General features: G+C 34.7%; 1 protein-coding gene across 1 annotated transcript in view; it reads right to left on the reverse strand.

Moving 5' to 3' along the window:
- The window catches only part of SLC7A11 (solute carrier family 7 member 11), a 70,987-nt gene that overhangs the window by 31,053 nt on the left and 18,234 nt on the right, over positions 1–21,700 (reverse strand). The window contains exons 4-6 of the mRNA XM_032147277.2: positions 20,744–20,869; positions 16,804–16,903; positions 12,122–12,166 (exon numbers count right to left, since the gene is read on the reverse strand). Coding sequence (XP_032003168.1) covers positions 12,122–12,166; positions 16,804–16,903; positions 20,744–20,869 — 271 coding nt within the window. The remainder of the gene's footprint in view (positions 1–12,121; positions 12,167–16,803; positions 16,904–20,743; positions 20,870–21,700) is intronic.

Genomic DNA, 21,700 nt, shown 5'->3' on the forward strand with positions numbered 1-21,700 from the left:
ATTTCCTCCATTTACCCATTCAAACTTCTTAACATTTTCTAAGACAACTGAAGAAACTTTGGTCCTGCCTAATCTCCTAACCATCATGGGATCTGGAAAATGGCCATAGCATCCCTTTCTCTTTATTCATGTTCTTGACACTTTTTCTTAAGTGTCCGTAAGACAGATATTCTGTTTACATTTCCACCCTTCAGCCATGCTCCCATAGTGATGTACTCTCCTTGTCAAACTAGGTACTCGTGTATCATCGACAAGAATCATAGAACATGCTAGAGTTGAAGGGAGACTCAGAATTTGCTACTCTACCATTTCTTTTTTGCAGCCAATAACCCAGAGGCTCAGAGAGGACAAAAGATGTAGCTAAGGACATAAAGCCAAATATTTACAAAAGAGCTAAAACTGTAGCCACCTGACTCCAAGTGCAGAGCCACCTTCACAACACCAGTGTGATGCTCACTGTGTCTGGAAGTGCCAGTTGTCCCCAGGCTGACTCATATCTTGCACTGGCATTGCTATTTTACTCTCTTCCTTATACCTGCCCTTCACTTAGAATACGAAATGAGTAAAATCAAATCTTTAATACACCTTATTTAAAATATTTAGAAACTCTGATCTAAGATTTCTATTTGACCTTACCATACTTATAAGAAAAAGGAAAATCTAAACTAAGGATTTCCTTTACCTTACAAGTACGTGACAACTTCTTCTCTCTCCACTCCAAAAAAATAGGCCTGTGGTGTAAAGCGTGCTTCCCTACATTTGTTCCCATATATTCAGTAATCTAAAAAGATAACGATAATATTTTAGAACTAGAAACACATTTAGGCAATAGTGTGTCATTTTTTTCAACCTGAATCCCCTAAATTGTGGCTAAACAATAATCCTTTTTATCTCTATTTTGAGAATTCCAATGCCTAACCAAATTCTCATTTCAATGCTTTTGAAATATAAATTTAATTTTAAAATGAACTATATTCTCATTTAATTAAATCCCATTTGTTCTTCCATTGTCAGGGAAAATAAATGATAGTATCTTTTTCATTAAAAAAAGATAGCTCTATATTTTTGCATAGTATGTAAACACTATGCTGATACATCCTTTTTCTCTAAGCAGTTTAATCCATATCTTTGGACTTGGACAGTGTGGAGATTATGGTGCTGTTTGCCGTAATTTCTGCCACATTATTTATCATATTGTCTGACTTTAGCAATGATGCAGGTGTATGAGGCAATTAACAGAGTTACTTGCTTTTATTAAAAATAAACACACAAAATAAAACTAAAACATATATTCATGGACTATAACTTTTTAAAAACTGCATATGTATCACAAGAGGAAAATCCACTAAAATTGTCATAAAGTTAATTGTCTCCAAGCACTGCTTCCCATACATTCAAAACTTGCAACAGTTTTCCCACACTCCACCCCATCATTGGCTACTGGATAAGATGCAAAATTCTTATAGTAGAGGCTAAGAGTTGCTGTATCCCCTTATCCACATCATACTACTATGCTGATTTTGACTCCTCTTCACAATCCTTTCCTTTAGTCAAAACAGTCTACATACTATTCCCTAAAACCAAGAATTCTTCTATGGCTGATGTATGCTCACCCGCTGCCTGAGACATCTTCACTTCTCTGTTCTACTCTTCTAGGTTCTACTCTTCCTCCAACTTTCTCTTCCACAGCAAAATTACTTCCTTAGCCATTTAACCACCTTGTACCCTCATGGATCAGCTTTGTTTTATTTCCCAAAAACCAGCTGTCATGTTAGAAAGAGTATGAATATGCCTAGAACCAGGCAAACGTGGATGGCAATTCTGGTCTTCTCATTGGCTAACTATATGGACATGAGAAGTGACTTCACTACTCTGAACTTCAGCTTTCTACACCGCAGAATGAAGATAATATACATCATGTTATTAAAAGTAATCTGAGGTGCTACTTTTACACTGCAATCAATCTACTTGTCAGAAAGCAGATACTGTTTGTGTTTTTAATAATGGGCTTATATTTTTAAATTAAGCAAAAATTCATAAAAATTATCTGGGAGTGAACTTGTATTTGTATTCTTCTGTTTTGTATCAACAGAATAGCTCCTTTTGTAGAAAAAGTAAAAATAAAATATTAAAATACATGATGCCAGCCACTCAGATCAAGATCTTGTTTGTCAGATTTCGTAAAGGAGTTTCTTGGTAAGATAGTAGACCTAAAAATAGGTGCCTTCAGTAGAAACACAAACAGTCCATCCATTATATCAGCACAACCAGCCAACAGTGACAATGACAATAGGGGTGTGAGCATGCAAATATTTGGTTAAGAAGAAAAAAAAAATCTGCCAGGAAGTCATTCTGATTACGATGTGTGAGCATATTGTCACCTGAGGGAGGTTAGTAGACTATAAAATAAATAGTGATTCTCATCATCTTCTGAACCTTTTAACTACTAATAATTGGGCACTTTGCTGATGATGCAGAACAACTTTTCAAGCTGATTAATAGGTCATGTATGTGAAAAGGCACTCCCTGTTCATAAAACAATTATGCTAATCCTCTAATTTTTCAAAGATTATAAAATATTCTAATCTTTGAAGAATATAGGTTTTGGTTACAGATGGTGTTTGTATATTACTTGTAGAGCTCATTAACATTTTTGAATTTCGCATATTTTATCCTCACAACCCCCTGAGAACTATAATATAGGGATTATCATCTTCCATTTAAAACTGGCAAACAAAGATTCGGAAGCAATTTAGAGGTCTGTCCAAGGTCAAACAGCTAGTTAAAAAGAGACAGGATTAGAATTTTGATTTCCTGAACCAGTGCTATTTTCAAAGACTCAGCAAGTAGATGTTTTTATAGTTCATAGAAGTAAAGAAAATATGTTTTTCACTGGAAAGTCTCAACTTCATTTGGTTCATTTGAGATGTTTACATTGGTAATACAGTTTTAGCTTGTGCCTGTCCAAATTCAAAAGTTGCTCATTTTCCTGAGATCAATAATCTAAGTCAGTGTTTGAATGTGACTAGAATAAAGTTATCAAAATGATTTCAGTGCATGGTGTGTGTAAACATAATAACCTAAATGCATCTTGTCTCTACCCTTAGTGAACTACATGTGACATTATTCTATTTCAGTGAGAATCTTAAACAACATTGCATCTGCATGAATGCCCAGACAGCAGCAAGCCTTGGACTAGATTTTAGTTGTCTAAGAAGTTTTTCACCAAGTATGACACAGACTGTGAGCTTTACTTGTGAACCTCATTTTGGTCACAGTCACCTAACTTTCAAATCCAGACGTAAAGAAAAGAACAAAGGTAACCTATGTGCATAAATAAGAATATGGATGAGGGGGGCTATGTAAGTGTGGACTCAAAAACTGGAGACAATATAATGGCTGACTTAATGCTTCTGATTATAGAAGGTATTTCTTTTCAGATAACAGGATTCTAACTCTGGAATCTCTGATGTATTTTATTTAACTCTCATTTTGGTTGTATCTATTGCAGTCAAAATATTTGACCCATCGTTTATGCCAGCTAACCAAAAATTTATCTAGGCTTGAAATAGTCATAGCAATTAGCAGGTTGCTAATCAGCATAAGGAAGTAAAAAAGGCTGATAGCCCAGTTCAAGGAAGTTATATTAATAGTTTCTCAATTTATCATACATGAATTATTGCTGTGTAAAGGTATTATAGAGAAGATCTCTGCATCTGGTTAAAAAGGATTAGATGGTCTTCAAGGTCCCACGTAATTTTGAAATTCTGTGATTCTATCATTCTACTCATCATACCACTTGTATTCTCTCTCTCTCTCTTTCTCTCTCTCTCTCCCTCCCTCCCTCTCTCTCAGGTAAGGGAACAAAAACATACGATAAAATTAAACCATCCACTGTTGTTGCTCCTAAAACAAGAGTTTATTGTTCTAGCCTCAAAATATAAAACTCAATGAGATTAAAATTAGAACTTTCAAACAACTATTATGAAAGAAAGTAAAGCATTGACCTTCAAATTCTGCCTCATAGTGGAATTGGAATCCTTACAATTAAGGAAAGAAAGAAAAGCTAAATGGCTTCCACAAAGCACTTGAAGGATTAATATCTGTCTTCTTTGATTACCCCATGATAAAATATTATAATATAATCCTATAATTTCTGCACCACTTATTTGACACTTCAGCCTTATATGAACAAACTGTCTTTGGGCAAAATGTATTTTTTATGCATATGTGATGCTGAGAAATGCAAGAATTTTGATCCCAAGCTACATCAACCACATGTCCTATTAGTGAGAAATTTTTAGAGTGAACAAAAGCAAGGAAGAGCAATTTGGTGACCTTGTTCTTTGAACATAGAATCATCTCTTCTCTGTGACATCTGGCCAAATACTGATCTTTTGTCTGCCTCAGTGGCTCAACCAGCACAATTCTATTTCAACTGTGAAACATATTTAAAAATGGATTCACCAAGCTTTATGTATATTTTCTAAAGAAAAGCAACAAAAAACTCCAGAAGGATTCTAATTTAGGTATCAATTATTTCAACAATTGAAGAAAAGCAGTGTCACATTTTAAGATAATTCTAATGATGTTGTATTGTCATTAGTAAAGAGATGCCTGATTTTGCCACAGGGAATATCTTTATAAACTTGTAAATAAATTAATACATATCTTAAAAACATATAACTTGAGTATTTGTAATAGAAACTTTGGAAAATTCTTTAAAATAATATTTAATGTTGTCTAAGAATGTAGATAACATTGACTTGTAATAAAAAGATTACAAAATACAATATTGCTGTAATCTGCACATACACAGTTATGATATTATATGTTATTTTCTAGCAACTATTAAGTTAGAAAACTAAATGCATATGAAGAGGAATATTTGTCTCTCATGGAAAGATGCATTCTTGGCTGAGTGTGGTGGCTCATGCCTGTAATCCCAGCACTTTGGATGGCTGAGGCAGGTGGATCACTTGAGGTCAGGAGTTCAAGAACAGCCTGATCAACATGGTGAAACCCCATTTCTACTAAAAATACAAAAATTAGCTGGGCATAGTGGCACATGCCTATAATTCCAGCTACTTGGGAGGCTGAGGCATGAGAATCGCTTGAACCTGGGAGGCGGAGGTTGCAGTGAGCCAAGATCACGTCACTGCACTCCAGCCTGGGCAGCAGAGTAAGTGAGACTCCGTCTCAAAAAATAAAAAGAGAAAGAAAGCAAGCTGCATTCCTAAGTTGTCAAAATGCAAGATAAAAGGCTTCAATTAACCTTTAGTCTTCAGTCATGTAACTTTGCTACAACACATTTGGGCAAGATATTTTGCGTATTTTGTTTTCTAATGTTTTTTACTCAGGTAACAGTTATAAAACTGTCCTACAAGCAATAGGCCTTATAAAACAGTATCGTAAAGAATTACACAGTCAATAAGGTATTATTACAGAGACACTAAGAATTTAAGACTGCAGCATCTGAACTGAATGCAAATAACATGATTGTGGAACGTTTGTAGACCAATCTGGTTGATCACACTGCCTTAAAGGTCTTTGGGCATTTTTCCCAAAGGAAGTTTCACTTCTTCGAAGTTTTCATTGGTACAAGGTGTGATGACTTTGAGGCATCAATTAATATAAATTGGAAGTAGGCAAAGTATTAATTAAACATGAAACTCTGATTATTTAAACCTTCTATTAAAGTTGATTATTCAGAGCGTGTTGATAATCTGTTTTTCAAAAATGACTGATGACATCAAAGTTTACTGACTTCCTCTAAGTCTACTGTTTCCAGCTCTTCAAAACAGAAGGAATAAATGAAGTGAGAAGAACACTGGAACAAGGCTAATAGACAAACTGGCTAATCTCAGACCCCCAAGGTCAAAGAAAAGCAATTCATTTCTTGGCTTTCATCAATACAAGCCATGATTTATCAATCTAAGAGCAGGATTACAAACATTATACATCTCAATGATATGTTCTTTGCACTGTGTAACTTTTTGAACAATGACAGATTGCATAGTCACCGCAAAAGTCACGTCATAAGGCAAAATTCATTACACTTGCACAAACACTATGATTTTTTAAAACGAATGTACACAGTAGCAATTATTATTACTATATATGCCATTTTGCGGGGGAAAGGCTTTTAACTTCATGGTCCAAACTTTGGACATTCACGTCCCTCAAAATACAATCCATACTGTAATATATTAATTTGTGGAGTCAGCCATCATGTTATAGATAATTGGTAAATGCAATATTCTTATGTTATTATAAAAGTTCAATAGCAATTGTTGTATTTGAAAGATTGCTACTTCCATAAATTCAAAGCTATTCTTGGAGAAGAAAACATTGTAAGAAAGATCATGGGAAAATTTCTTAACATTATAAATGTAATCACACAAACAGGAATTTTGCCCACTTTTGCCTCTCATTTGATACAACACTTAAGGAACTGTCCTATACCACATACTTATAATAGCAGCTCAAAAGTTATCTCGTGGAGTAATGGTAGGTCATTTGAAAGATTTCTCAAAATGAAATTACACCTAAAGTGTAGTCAGTTGAGATCATGGAAACTTACTCTGCATTCTATATATTTTAATACACATTGGTATTTTCACTAATCTAAATTAATTATCATCTATTAGGTCACAAATTTAGGAAAATTTTATTGTCTAGGTGGAGGAAGACCGTAAAAGGTGTTGTATCTTCAGCAGATGATTCATTTCACCAGCTGCCAGGAAGTTGCATGTTGCAGCACACCTGGACACATGCATCCATGACTGATTGGGAAACACATTTATCTTGGCACATCACAAAGGAGATGGAATCATAATTGTTCTCCCTTGTAACTAAAGGTATTTTGGAACTGTATCTACCTAAAAAATAATGCAAATTACACATCTGGGCTAAGTCCACCTAATTTTACCATCTGTGCTTGATATTCACCCATAAATGTTTCTGGAAGCATTCTCTGTGTTTAAAGCAACTTCAGTAAAGTTTCAAGATACAAAAATCAATGTAGAAAAATCAGTAGCATATCTATAAACCGATAACATTCAAGCTGAGGGCCAAATCAAGAATGCAATCCCATTTACAACAGCCACACAAACAACAACAAAAAATACCTAGAAATACATCTAACCAAGGAAGTGAAAGATCTTTGCAAGGAGAACTATTAAACATTGTTGAAAGAAAATGTAGATGAGACAAACAAATGAAAAAATATTTCATGCTTGTGGATTAAAAGACTCAATCTCATTAAAATGGCAGTACTGCCCAAAGCAATATACAGGCTCAATGCTATTCCTATCAAACTACCAACATCATTGTTCACATAATTAGATAAAACTATTCTAAAACTCATATGAAACCAAAAAAGAGCCTAAATAGGCAAAGCAACCCCAAACAAAAAGAACAAAGCCAGAGGCATCACATTACTTGACTTCAAACCATACTATAGGGTTACAGTAACCCAAACAGAATGATACAGGTACAAAAACAGACAAATAGACTAATGGAACAGGTTAAAGAACCCAGAAATAAAGTCGCATATGTACAACCATCTGATCTTCAACAAAGTCAACAACAATAAGCAACAGGGAAAGGATTCCCTATTCAATAAATGGTATACTTGGATAACCAGCCAGCCTTATGCAGAAGGATGAAACTGAACCCCTATCTTTGATCATATATAAAACTTAACTCAAGATGAACTAAATATTTCAATGTAAGACCTCAAACTCTAAAAACCCAAGAAGAAAACCTAGCAAGTACCACTGTGGACATTGGCCTTGGGAAAGAATTTATGACTAAGTTCTCAGAAGCAATTGCAACAAAAACAAAAATTGAGAAGTGGGACCTAATTAAACTAAAGAGCTTCTGTACAGGAAAAGAAACTATCAACAGAGTAAACAGACAACCTACAGAATTAAAGAAATTACTCACAAGCTATGCATCTGACAAAAGTTTAATATCCAAAATCTATAACGAACTTAAACAATTCAACAAGCAAAAACCAAGTAATCCTATTAAAAAGTGGATGGAAGACATGAAGAGACACTTCTCAAAAGACATACAAATGGCCAGCAAACATATGAAAAAATGTTCAACATCACTAATCATCAGAAAAATGCAAATCAAAACTACAATGAGATAGCATCTCACATCAGTCAGAAGGGCTATTATTAGAAAGTCAAAAAATAACAGATGCTGGCAAGGCTGTGGAGAAAAGGGAATGCTTATACACTGTTGGTGGGAATGTAAATTAATTCAGCCTCTGTGGAAAGAAGTTGGGAGATTTTTCAAAGAACTTATAGCAGAACTACTTTTTGACTCAGCAATTCCATTATTGGGTATATATCCAAAGGAAAATAAGTAATTCTATGAGAAAGACACATGCACTCATAAGTTTATTGCAGCATTATTCACAATAGCAAAGACATGGAATCAACTTAAGTGCCCATCAAAAGTGGGTTGGATAAAGAAAATGTGGTACATATACATGTACTATGCAGCCATAAAAAAGAATGATATCATGTCCTTCACAGCAACATGGATGCAGCTGGTGGCCATTATCCTATGCAAATTAACAGAGAAACAGAAAACCAAATACTGCATGTTCTCACTTATAATTGGGAGGTAAACATTGGGTACTCATGAACACATAGATGGGAACAATAAATATTGGGGACTACTAGAGCAAGGAGGGCAAGGGGGGGGGACAAAATCTGAAAAACTGCCTACTGGGTACTATGCCCCATACCCAATAGTAACAGGATAATTCATACCCCAAACCTCAGCATCATGCAATATATCCATATAACAAATAAAAAAACTTTTATTTTAAATTCAAGGGCTACACATGTACCCCCTGAATCTAAAATTCACTGTTGGTGGGAAAGTAAATTAGTACAGACAATATGGAGGCTCTCAAACCACTGAAAATAGAACTTCCATACGATCCAGCAATCCTACTGCTGGGTATATATCCAGAAGAAAGGAAATCGGTATACTGAAGAGATATCCGCATTCTCATGTTTATTGCAGCACTATTCAAAATAGCCAAAATATGGAATCAATCTAAGAGTCCATCCATGGATAAATGGATACAGAAAATGTAATATATATATATATATATATATATGCACCACATTTATATGTATATACACATATGGTATATATACACATTTATATATATATATTATATACCACATATATATACACACACACACTAGAATACTATTCATCCAATAAAAGAATTAAATCCTCAGTTCTTTGAAGCAACATAGATTAACCTGGAGGACATTATATTAAGCGAAGTAAGCCATGCACAGAAACACAAATATTGTATTTTTTCACTCATGTGTGAGCTAAAAAAAAGTTGACCCTATGGAGGTAGAGAGTAAAATGGTGGTTACCTAAGTTATAAAGTATAAGGAGAAAGTAAGGAAGATAAACTGGTTATTGAAAACAAAAATCCAGTTAGATAAAATATGTTCTTATGTTCTAATGTTCAGTGGCATAGTAAAGTGACTGTAGTTATCAAAAACACAGTATATTTTAAATTAGCTAAAAGAGAAAATTTGGAATATTCTCAACACAAAAAACTGATACATGTTTGAGGTGATGAATACCCAATTATCCTGATTTGATCATTACACATCGTATGTATGCATCAAGATAGCACAGATATCACATAAAGATATTTTATGGATCAAGAATGCATAATAGAGATAAAAAATGCATATGAGGTTTGACAGTAGAAGTTTAGAGAGTACGCTTCAAAATGGGAAATTTTTACATTTCTTTCAAAAGCTCTGAAGAAAAATAATTGCTTGGAATATTGAATTCTAGAAAACACTATTTTGTGAATAACATTTACCTTGCTCTAATAAAGTATATAACAATAATAGTAGTAATGACAACCAAACAATTATGTAGAAATTAAAAAGTGACAGTCACTAATCTAAGCACTTTACGCATATTAATTCATCAATACTACCCAGTGAAGTATGTGCTATTATTATTTCCATTTTTGAGATAAGGGAATTTCTTTGCAACAGAAAAAAAAAACAAACACTGAATCAATACATCACCATCACTGTTCCTTAGTATCTGTGTGCACTAAATCATGGACATTATCAGTGGTGTGCAACTAAGGCCCTTCAATTAAAGAAGAGAAGGAGACAATCCTTAAATGGAACACAGTTTAGTGGAATACATCAGAAAATTGGGTTGAGGTAATAATTGCATAAGTAGCTTAAAGATATGCTTAATATACACAATAGTATTATTGTACATGTATCAAACAAAAATCACGCTTAAACTGTTAAATAATATTAAAGATAATATGAATTATATCTACACCACTGACATATCATATAATAAATGTTATGTTACAGGTCTTGTCTGCAACCCTACAATTTGTCTTTTGCTTACAAAAATATTCTCTTATGTTAAATTCTAATAATTGATGTCTTTAAAATGTCTTTAGACTTAACAGACATAGTTATGAACCATAGTAATTTATTTCCCGTAATAGAAATTCAATACATATTTTATATTATATCCAGTAAGAACTGTCTTTTCTCTATGCTGCTGCTTACATACAAGTTATTCTCAAAAACTAAAAAGGCAGGCCAACCTATTTATCTCTGTAATCAATGGGTTTACAGTCATAAGGTAGCTTGTCATTTCCAAGTAATGCTTAGAAAGAACTAGCTCTTGGTAAATATGTGCTCTCGACCTACAATTCCAGTTATAGATATGAATATACCGGCATAAATTGGTCATATTTCTTAATAAAATAGCCTTTCACATGTTTAATTACATATTGATTTGCATAGCAGTTGAATCAGATACCAGTTGCTGGCTTGTGTGTTCTAAACTCTGACATTCCTGATACTTGGCCAGATCTAATCAGTTTACCATTTCCCAAGATGCCAGGTGCCAGAATTTCTTAGTCTATCTTAGTGTGAATTGTCAACGCTTAGGCATATTCTTTGATGTTCAGGCTATTTCATACTGATGCACCTTTGAACTTGTTCTTTTTCCTAGAAATCAGTGTGTGTTTGTTTGTGTTTGTGTGTGCTTCTCTTCTCTCTATCTCTCTCTCTCTCTCCCCCCCCATACCCCTCTTCTCTCTCCTTTATATTTACCTAAGGAACACCTACTCATCATTTGAGACACTATTATAAATAACATCTCCCTAGATACACTTAAGTATTTCCTTCTTTCCTTTTTGCCAAACTGCATAAAAAATCTCTTTTGGTACCAATCACACTGTTACATTTATTTGTTTACACATTTGACTCATTGACTAGTCAATAAAATACTTCAAGACAAGTCTTATGCATCATGAAAGCTGTTCCCAGCACAATGATTGGAACATCACAGATGTTCAATAAAGTAAAATGAATTAAATAACTTTATAATTTAGTCTACATTTTATACTATACTATAGTTTCTGAATTTTCCCTCTTTTGCCCATGAATTATTTTTTCCTGTAGAAAATCCAAAGTTTATGAAAAAATTATAAGAATAATTCATTTTTCTCTAAGTTAGTTCATTTTGAAAATATTACATAAATCACCATCAAATCATCTACTTACCAAGTTGTTACCTAGAAAGAAAGAGTAAAACTTACCCAGCTCCTCAAATTTATAAGTTCCTATAACATTCTGCAGGTATTTCTAGGCTTTTGTAACTAATCATCCATTAATTACATTACTCACTTTAATTCGATAGTTATGAGAAAAGATTACATGAATTGTTAGAAATAATCAACTTTTTTAGTTCAAGCTATCCTGTGGGTATTAAGTTATATGTATGTGTTTATATGGGATCATCTACCTAAAATATAACTTTATTATTTCCTATTTTCGGGTTAAAAGACAACTTAGTATTGAATGTAGACTATACAATTAAGCTATTTGTATATAATTTATGATAAAGTCAAATAAATCTTATCTGTCTAAGAGAATTACAGTGATGATGATGATGATGATGTTAAGGTTGACTAGCCCACACTGAATTCCTTCTTCAAGTCTGCTTTTTAAACTATGTAATCTTAAATTTTATTCTTTATAAAAATTTCAGGGTACATCTGGCTACTTACTTTTCAGGGTTTTCTACTTCTTCAGTAACAAAGTTGAGGTAAAACCTAAAAATAGATAAATAAATTATAAACTATTAATATATTTTACCATTATCCAAAGTCTCAAATTTTAAATATTTAACATTGAACCCAGAATTATGAAAACTATAACACTACTTATAGTAAGATGAAAATATCTAACAACTAAATATTCCCATACATCATTTTTCTATTAAGCCATATTTGTGGAGCTTTTATCATGTGTCAGAGATATGCAAGTGGTAAGCCCATAGTCTCAAGGAGCCCATAGTTCATAGAATGTCCCACAGAATCGTGTGATACGGTGCAGGTCCAATACTTGAGCAAGCACGTGGGAGCCAGAGGGCAGGTCTAGCCCAACCTGATAGGTCAAAGGAGGTTTTCTAGAGGAGGCATCACCCAACCTGAACCTTTAAGAATTGCTTTACCTTACCCTGGTGAGGTGGTGTGAGGTCATTCCAGACTGAGAATAGTATACAAGCACAAAAGTGTGGCAGAGGGGTTAGGCACAGGAAAATGAGCACCTGTTTAGTATTCTGCAGTAGAAATGTGACAGAGGGATTACTGTAGAAAGAGCCAAACATATGAAGGCAAAGACTTTTCTACCTTTTCCTTTCATATGCTTAGAAAATTTTTGTGAAATAAAAAAATCATATATTCAATATAATCTTCTGTTATCTTATTATTATTAAAAGTAACCTTTTACATAGGTATGCAGGAGCACAGATTCATAGGTACAAATTCTCTAAAATCTAAAATCAAGTGGCTGGAATATAAGTCCATCAGCTCTTAATATACTTTAAGTATCTCACCAGCTAAAACAAAGATGAAGAAGCCTGTCTTGCTCCATCTTTATAAAACCATCTAAATTCACAAGTAGTCAGTCGATGTTCAAGGTTAAAGTGTCTACAATTTTAAGGACTGTTTTAAGTAGAAACAATTGAGGAGCTGACAGAACAGTAGCAGTAACGGTGATCTAAAAAGTCAGCAGCCAAAGATTTTTCTAATGACTAGAAAATAAGTTTCTATAAATAGATATTGTAGTTACACCATGAAAGCAAGCAACAATCAGTACTTATATCTGGAATATGCGCTCCAAGAGGGGTTTGATGTGTTTGCTATAAGCCTGAGGCAATGGGAAGTAGGGAAAGAAAAAAGAAAAAAGAAACACATGCGCAGCAAAAAACAAACACCACCACCAACGAAAAATCACACACCCCAAGAAATATTTTTAGGCTTCTCATGTCAAAAATAGCCAGTTCCTTCCTAACAGTTGTTTTAGAAAGTAGTCTTTTCCCACAATGTTAAAGCAAGAAAGAAAATATTTATGAAAAATAGAACACAATTTCAAATATTTGCCATAGCTCCAGGGAGTAGAGAAAAGGAAGGGGCTTTGGAGCAGGATGGTGGGTGGGAAGGAGAAAGCTTCTTGTTTTAGTCCAAACATTCACACATCCTGTGGGAAATCCACCTTTACGTTCTAGTCTCCAGGAATGAGTCCATGATATTCTCTCTGGTTTACAACACTTCAAGGACTCTAGAGTATGCTCATAAGATCTATTGTTCCAGCTTTTCCATGATTGTGCATAAAAGGTACTGCAATGCTAGCAATGCATTCCAATACCCAACTATGTGAATTATTTTCAAAAGAAGCTTATTCTTTAGATTAGATTTGACACAATAGTACAAAATAATCCCAGCAAGTGCTTTAGAAAGACTAAATCCATTGAGGATAGGATTTAAAAGGAAGAGAAAAAGACACTGAAAACGATTTTCCATCACACAATTGAAAAAAAAAGAAAACCCTACCAAGCAATGTTTAGCTTTGGATCAGGATATGGGACTGAGTTCCCCAGGGCCACAAGCGGGACTGGCAGATGTATTTCTCTGAATGCAGACATTGGCAATGTTATTAACACTGTTCTGACCCAACTGTGTGACCTGACTGGGTTAATGATTTCTTTTCCCCTTCTCAAGTTTCTGTGAAGGAGCTTTATCATTCTAGAAAGGTTCTGCATTCCTCAGAGACAAAAACCTCCTCTATTCATATCCCCACCCCGGGCTTGGTGGTATCTTTTTCCTTGCTAGCAGAGCAAGGTCTCCAGGACAACAATGGTCTTGCTGCTTTTACTTACAGGCTAACAGGCTGGGCGGTAAACTCTGATGACAATAGCTGTTTTGCTTCTGACTTACTCATTTTCAATGCCCTTTTATTAGGGGGGCATCAAACATTGTCATAGCAGCAGCACAGGGAGCGGAGAATCATCTACACTTCCCCACTGATAATTCTACAAACCAGTCTTGTAATTATATGTTGAAAGCGAGAGAAAGGTCAGGAAGGCAAGATCACATTTGGCAAGTGAATAAATGCCCCTCTCTTTGGAATTCTTTTAGCCTCCATCTTGTTTCATTTACATCCAGATAATAACTTTTCCTCTATAACCCCACACCAAAAGACTATATTTTTTCTAAACACAGCTTCCTTTTTCTAAGACTGATGACCATAGATTAACAGCCAGATTATTTCTGCATCTTCACAAAGCAGCATTCAGGTAGCACAACAACCTGTTATAGAAACAGTTACTTATCTGTCCCCTACGTAAGCCACTTGTATCAGATAACATTCCATTTTAAATCCTGGACTTATTTTCCAATACTGTGATTGAACCCTCAAGGATATAAAGAAATCAATGGTTTTTGGTCTTTCAAATAGGATGTAGCCATGAGGATTATATGGGTAAAAGTATTAAAAAAGGTTCATGTAAACCCCTTTTACCTTGTAATCAGAGTAACATTTTGGGCAGCATCAATAAAGTTAAATATTAATACAATAATTCAAAATGAAAAGGGTCTTCATCCATGGAGAAAGTCATCAGCCCTCAAAAGCCTACATAAGCGGAGAAATTTTGCTCTACATAAAGCAAGTGACCTGAATTTTTAGTTCTGGGTATTAGAAAAGTGAGGAGGGTAAAAGAATATTTTAAGATTGCATGGGAACAGATCTATGGTACTCGCAGGCAAAAGAAATTTCATTCAACAGAATTAATCAAATCTCCCTTGTGACTATCTTCACATTCCACACTCATGATTGCGTATTGCCCGGCTCCCAACACTTGGCTGTAGCTGAAAGCTTTCTCTACCTCCCAGCTTTGCTCTGGTGTCTCCCAGTGACCCTCACAGTAGCTTGGCTTCAGCCCCAGGGCACAGAGCTCTGATCCAGGCTGAATAGCCATAGAACAGTTGATTCTGCTTTAACCCTGTGATCACACTCAGTTCTTTTGATGTCTAGCACCACATTGTGCTTCGGACAAAAGCAAAAAGACTTCAAAAATACTGAGTGATTCAAAACTAATGCTTACGTATAATGGTTATAAAAATATTCTGGGAATATACAAATATTTTACACTGATTTCCTTAGAGCCATAATCTTCTAACAATCTTCAAGAATATTTTGCCTCAAAGGCCATGTTAAGATTTTAAATTCCCATACTCCCTAATTATCCTCTAATACCATATTTTCATAAATCAATGAGATTAATAGGGTAAATGCTCCATTCATTTTGAAATATATCCATATTCCATGCATTGGCTAGAAGGTAAGATCTTAAAAACTAAAGAAACAAAAGGAATTATATTTGTGTTGGAAATGCATTCATATAATTTTTGAGCTAGTGCAGTTTCCTAATATTACTTCCAGGCTCATAGATCATTCTCACAGCTAAAGCTGTAAAACAATGAGATTTATAGATAATTAAAAAATAAACATTGCCATGATTTACCCCAAAACAATGAAATTTAATCTTACTACAATGATTTTGATAATTAGATAATACCTTGTAGGCTTTCTTGCAACCATCATCTCAACTAAATCTTACAAGGTCAATAAAATTTACTGAAGAGAAAGTCCCATTCTTATCCATGATTACATGATTACTGTTTTTCAAGTATCTGAACAAACAAGGTACAAATACAAAGTTTTAATGCCTTAACTAGAAAGGTAGGTATCACAGGTGGACATACATCAAAGGAAATATATCTGTGGCATCATGATTTTAATCATCTTTACTTTTTTAAATTTTCAGATGTTGGGGAAATTTTAAGGAACATGTAAGGTCCTTTTAAATGTAACAGACTGTCTAGCAGAGTTGACTGCATTATCTTGGTTTCTCTTTCTCTGCCTTTAGATTACCATTTACCTTCTGGGAATGTCATACTTATTTCTACATCTGAGTTACTTCTCTCACGAGAAGCTGGAAAAAAAATCAATTAATCACTATTTGTAAACACCCTTGGAGCTTTAGCTGAAAGGGCTTTTGACAAGCGAAGTATTATTCTTTAGTACCTTATGGCACTACTATGTCCTTACTGGTACATACTTATAAGTAATTTTTATTGGATCTTAAGACCCAGCATTTGTTTGTTTTTTATAACATCGGACTAAATATAGCAGTCACCTTGACTGGAAACCTGTTATGTTTGGTTGTCATGTGTAAAGTAATTGGCCTGGTGGAGGGGATAATACCTTATTTCTCATTTCAAGTAAAGCCTATCACACTGGATTCACACTATTCACATTTGCCTGGCACCTTGCTTGGCACTTAATCTGAGTGCATAATGGGATTAATGAACTACACAAACCACCAGATCTGGAGCTATCAACTTACCAGCCAGCATATGCATACATTCCATAATAAAAAGCCAGCGGCAACCGCGTAATACTGGAATCTCTTCCTGAAAAGGCGTCTTTAAAGTTCTGTGTTTGACCTGTAATTAGAACAGACTGATTTTAGGATTTTTCAAAGAATTGGTTCTTATTCACTCTTAACCAGAAACATGGGGGTGCAGAGAACCATACTGTTTTAAGTCTAGATTTCTTACTCTCTGTTGATTGCCATCTTTAACAATACTGTACCCATTCTATAGAAGGGGTCCCAAAAGTACATTGATCATTAACACTATTTCACATTTCTCTTTTAATAAATTTATAACAAAGATGCAAATGGCATTGAAAAATAATCCTCTGTTTGAGTATGCCTCTATTGTGACCATAAAAGAAGACTAAAGGGTTTTCTGTAAATTATAATCCTTATGAATACAGTAGAATTCTTAAAAGTAAAGATAATGTTTTGCTTGGCAAAAAAAAGTGGAGAGTTATCCAAGGTTCTACGCTTAATGAGGAGATGGAAATAAATCCCAGGACCCCTTTCCTACACAATTTACCCTTCTGCTTTCTGTTTATCCCATGTTGTTCATTAGATGCCTACCTCCTAGAAGAGAAGTTGGAAAATCCTGAGGACCATGTGTGCCAACCCAAACTGCAAGCCTTTCTTTTTTTTTTTTTTTTTTTTTTGAGATGGAATTTCACTCTGTGGCCCAGGCTGGAGTGCAGTGGCACGATCTCGGCTCACTGCAACCTCCGCCTCCCAGGTTCAAGTGATTCTCCAGCCTCGGCCTCCTGAGTAGCTGCGATTATAGGAGTGCCCCACCATGCCCAACTAATTTTTGTATTTTTAGTAGAGATAGGGTTTCACCATGTTGGCCAGGCTGGTCTCGAACTCCTGATCTTGTGAACCGCCCGCCTCGGCCTCCCAAAGTGTTAGGATTACAGGTGTGAGCCACTGCGTCTGGCCGCAAGCCTTTCTTATAGATAAAGTTTTCTTTATCTATAAGTTAAAAATGCCTATACATGAAGTATTACCCATTCATGAAGTATTGCCTATGGCTGATTTCAGCCTATAATAGCAGAGTTGAGACCATACAGCTTGAAAAATTGAAAATATTTACTCTCTTGTCCTTTACAGAGAAAGTCCACTCACCCTGTGACCCTGTCCTAGAGAATGACATGTTTTTTTTTCCTAGAAATATTGAAAAGATATTATAATGAACTCTAAAATAAATAGGTTTCAACAAATTTTGCAGCAGCATGTGAATTGAACACTTTCATTCATCACCTTTTTCTCTATTTTGTGAATCACAATGGAACTTTTTCTTTTATATCTTTTGAATAGTTTTAAAAGTTAGAAATTCAGATTTACTTTAGTCAGTCAATACTCAAGCTTAAGCAGAAAAAAATGTTTCTATTACCCAAAGAAAATAGAAATAAGATTACCCAAATGGGAAGTGAGACTTCGTTTTAAAATAAAACTTCATGTAAATTAACAGAAGGGGGACAGGGGGTGGATGATGTATATGAGACACTCTCTCTTCAATGTCAAATCTCAGTTTTTCCTGCATTCATTGCCCAGGCATAACATATATATATAAATGTAATATGTGTGAGTATGAAGACCAAAAATGGAGAATGTTGAATTATATACTAAACAATTTTTCCCTCAAATGATTCCCAAACATAGCTCACTTTTTAAATGACACGATAAATTCAGAAATGCCCATTTTACTAAAACATCATTGTGTCCTTCCAGGAGAAAAATATAAACAGTGGAATTCAGATAAAAGCATCTGTTGAATATTCTTTTATCATAATCTGTGGTCTCTTTGGCATAAAGGCATAATATTTCTTAGAGTGAAGCACCAAATAATCAATAAGAAAAACCAAATTCTATAAAGACTGGGTCACAAGCACAGATCTTCAAAAGTGCCATTTTGAGAATATTACAAAAGAGAGGCATTTTGTTTCTAGAATTCAGGAATACTTTGGCTATATAACAGAGGTCTCATGAAGATTAAAGTCAATATTCAAAGGAAAGTTCAACAAACTCTCATAAGTGAATACATAACATACGACTACTTTCAGGATATGATTAGAATAGAAATAAAAGCACAATCTGTATTAACAAAGTCTCCTACTAGAGTTTCAGATTAATGTGAAAAATGTGTGATCATGTTACAGATGAAGAAAATCACAATTTTATAGTAATCGAGCAAACATACCTGCTAACAATGGTCTCTAAAATGTTAAATTTACATTAAATGTGGTAATATTCTCAGGGAATTTCTCTGTTGCGTGAGATCTCTGAATAAGCCTGTCATATTAAACATTGATATCATGATTATTGATTAAAGTATCTCTGTATTGTAGCCACCAAAAAAACCTCAAGATATATGATGACCTCTGCTCTCAGGGAATTTGCAATACAGCAACATTTGGGCAACCAAACCCTTCCTCATATACATATATAAATACCTGGTAAAAATTGAATAAAGTCTATAATGCTACCTATAGTATCTTACATTACACCAAAAAGAAAAAGAAAATAAATCTTAGTTTCAAGGGATAGCATATAATCTTTTGGAATCTAAACTAGTATTAAAGAACAGCCAATGACCCAGAGATTCTGCACTTTTCAAATACTGAAGAAACCCCTTACAAAAGACTGAAGAGTTAGCTCAGAAAAATAAAGCACTAACAAAACAGATTACTGTGCCTACATTCCTAACGAACAGGATAGAAATGAACAGGCGAGCTCTGTGGAGGCCAAGGTGTATTAGAAGAGCAAGCTCCTGTCTTCTCTTCAGTGCAAGCTCTAACGGTCAAAATCTTCATTGTGTTTATTCTGCGTTGGCTGCAGTTGCTGGATTTCATAAAAGCATTTCTGCCAGCAGGGCTCTAAGATCTCCCACTAGGCTTATTAAATGGGCAACAGCAGCTCCCTTTCCCAGCTCCAGAGTGGCTGATCTTTCAGTGTTTGTCATTATTTAATGCTTCTACCAACAGTGATGATTTTACCAAACGTTGGCATTTCCTTTTGCCTTGTGTAATTCTTCTACAACGTCATTAAATTTCTCCATAAATTCCCTTTCTTGGAACAGACAATATCAATGTAAACATTAAATACTTAACATGCACAAGTTATGTCATTCCTTTACAATTTCTTCTCACTTTCTGATTTCCTGCTATATTCCTGTTGCTAATTAAATACCACATGTGAATCTCTGTCCTCCAACAATTTCCACTGAATCCAAGCAACTGCATGTGTCTTTTTTCCTAAAACAACTAAAACTCTAAATGTCACCTCTCAATTTCTTTTTGAAATTAAGTGTTAAACTCTATAAAGCAAGTAATCGCAGAAATGCAAATTTTATATTAAAAATAATGTAACAATAAAAATTAAGTTTTTACAACTATTTTATTGTGATATAATTTTGGTGTTTAGGAATGCCGTTCCCATATTGACTCCTCTTTTGAGGATACCACTCTCAATTTAAAAGGAATAATAACCAGAAAGTCAAAGAATTATTGATCATCTTTTATTATTTTCCAGATACCTTTTTCTCTTTAATTTTTATTACTATTATTGGACAATTTTAAAGTAAAAAAAAAAAAGACATTTATCTTTAATTAAAACTAAATGGCAGATTTTTTTTTCCACTTCGAGTTTTCACTCCAAACCATTAAACCTAGAAAATTCACTGATGCCTTATTTTGCTGCTTGGCCCAGTCTTAATCCTCTCTCTGCCATTCAACTGTAAAAACGAACTCACTCACAATGTAGCAGCCTTTCAAATCAATTAGATGACAATATAGAGTTTAAGTTCCACAGGCAGAGACTAATTAAGGATTCTATTAGTACAAGCAAAAGTTAGTGTTAAAAAAGACCAAAAGCAGACAAGTATTTTAAAAAGCATTTACTTTTCAGTCCATACCTTTAATTAGCTGCATAACTCCAGGGACTATAATTATCAGAATTGCTGTGAGCTTGCAAAAGGTTAGGAAAATCTGGATCCGGGCGCTCCAGCTGACACTCATGCTATTTAGGACCATCACTACAGCTGCAAACAAATAGATGAAGTTACAAAAGGTGAATTCTCACTGGCACAAAGACATTTTAGGTCCTTGTTACTAGGGCAATCTATGAGGCAGCAGTGTTGACATTACCTAGAAGTGTTTTAGAAATGCAGAATCTCAGGCCCTGCCCCAGGCCTAACGAATACAAGTCTACATTTCAACAGGTTCTCCAGCTGGTTTTTATGCACAGTAAACTTTGAGAAACATGGATAAAACCTCCGGACAATAAGAATTCTTCTCTTGTTCTTTGTATGTAAGAGTGGACAGTGTACTCTGACAATCATATAAAAACGTCTTCTAACCAAACCCAGCATCCAATCAGATGGCTGAATTTGACTCTCTAGCTTGATGTGACAACTCTTTTCTGTCTCCATGATGGTATGCCTGCCAACGTGGGTCACACTCAAGAAGGAGCAAGAAGTGTAGAAGTTGGCTCAGATCTTATTTTTCACTCTCAGGACTAGCCTCAGGCAGCACTTTTCTTTTGGTTGTCTTCTTTCTAATTAGCATGTCAAGGGGCAACTTTCAACCTACCGTACAAGTATAGTTTTTCAAGATATGTTTTAGGGCTTGAACACAATATTCTAAGTGATGAGTGCAAAAGACTAACCAGGCTAGGATGCAAATTGGGTTCAAAGCCAGCAGAATTTTTCATTCTTACTGATGCTGCCTACAATTTCCCAAGCAGCAATAACTATCCACCTTCGACCCCTTGTGGACCTTGAAAACCTCAAGGATAGAGCAAGGGTTATTCATTGCTGTATTGCTAGTATCCAGCTCCATGCCTGGCCCAGGTAGCTTAATACATTTTTGTT

The sequence above is a fragment of the Hylobates moloch genome, unplaced genomic scaffold (genome assembly GCF_009828535.3).
Source record: "Hylobates moloch isolate HMO894 unplaced genomic scaffold, HMol_V3 SCAFFOLD_3, whole genome shotgun sequence".
In the NCBI taxonomy this organism is placed as follows: domain Eukaryota; kingdom Metazoa; phylum Chordata; class Mammalia; order Primates; family Hylobatidae; genus Hylobates; species Hylobates moloch.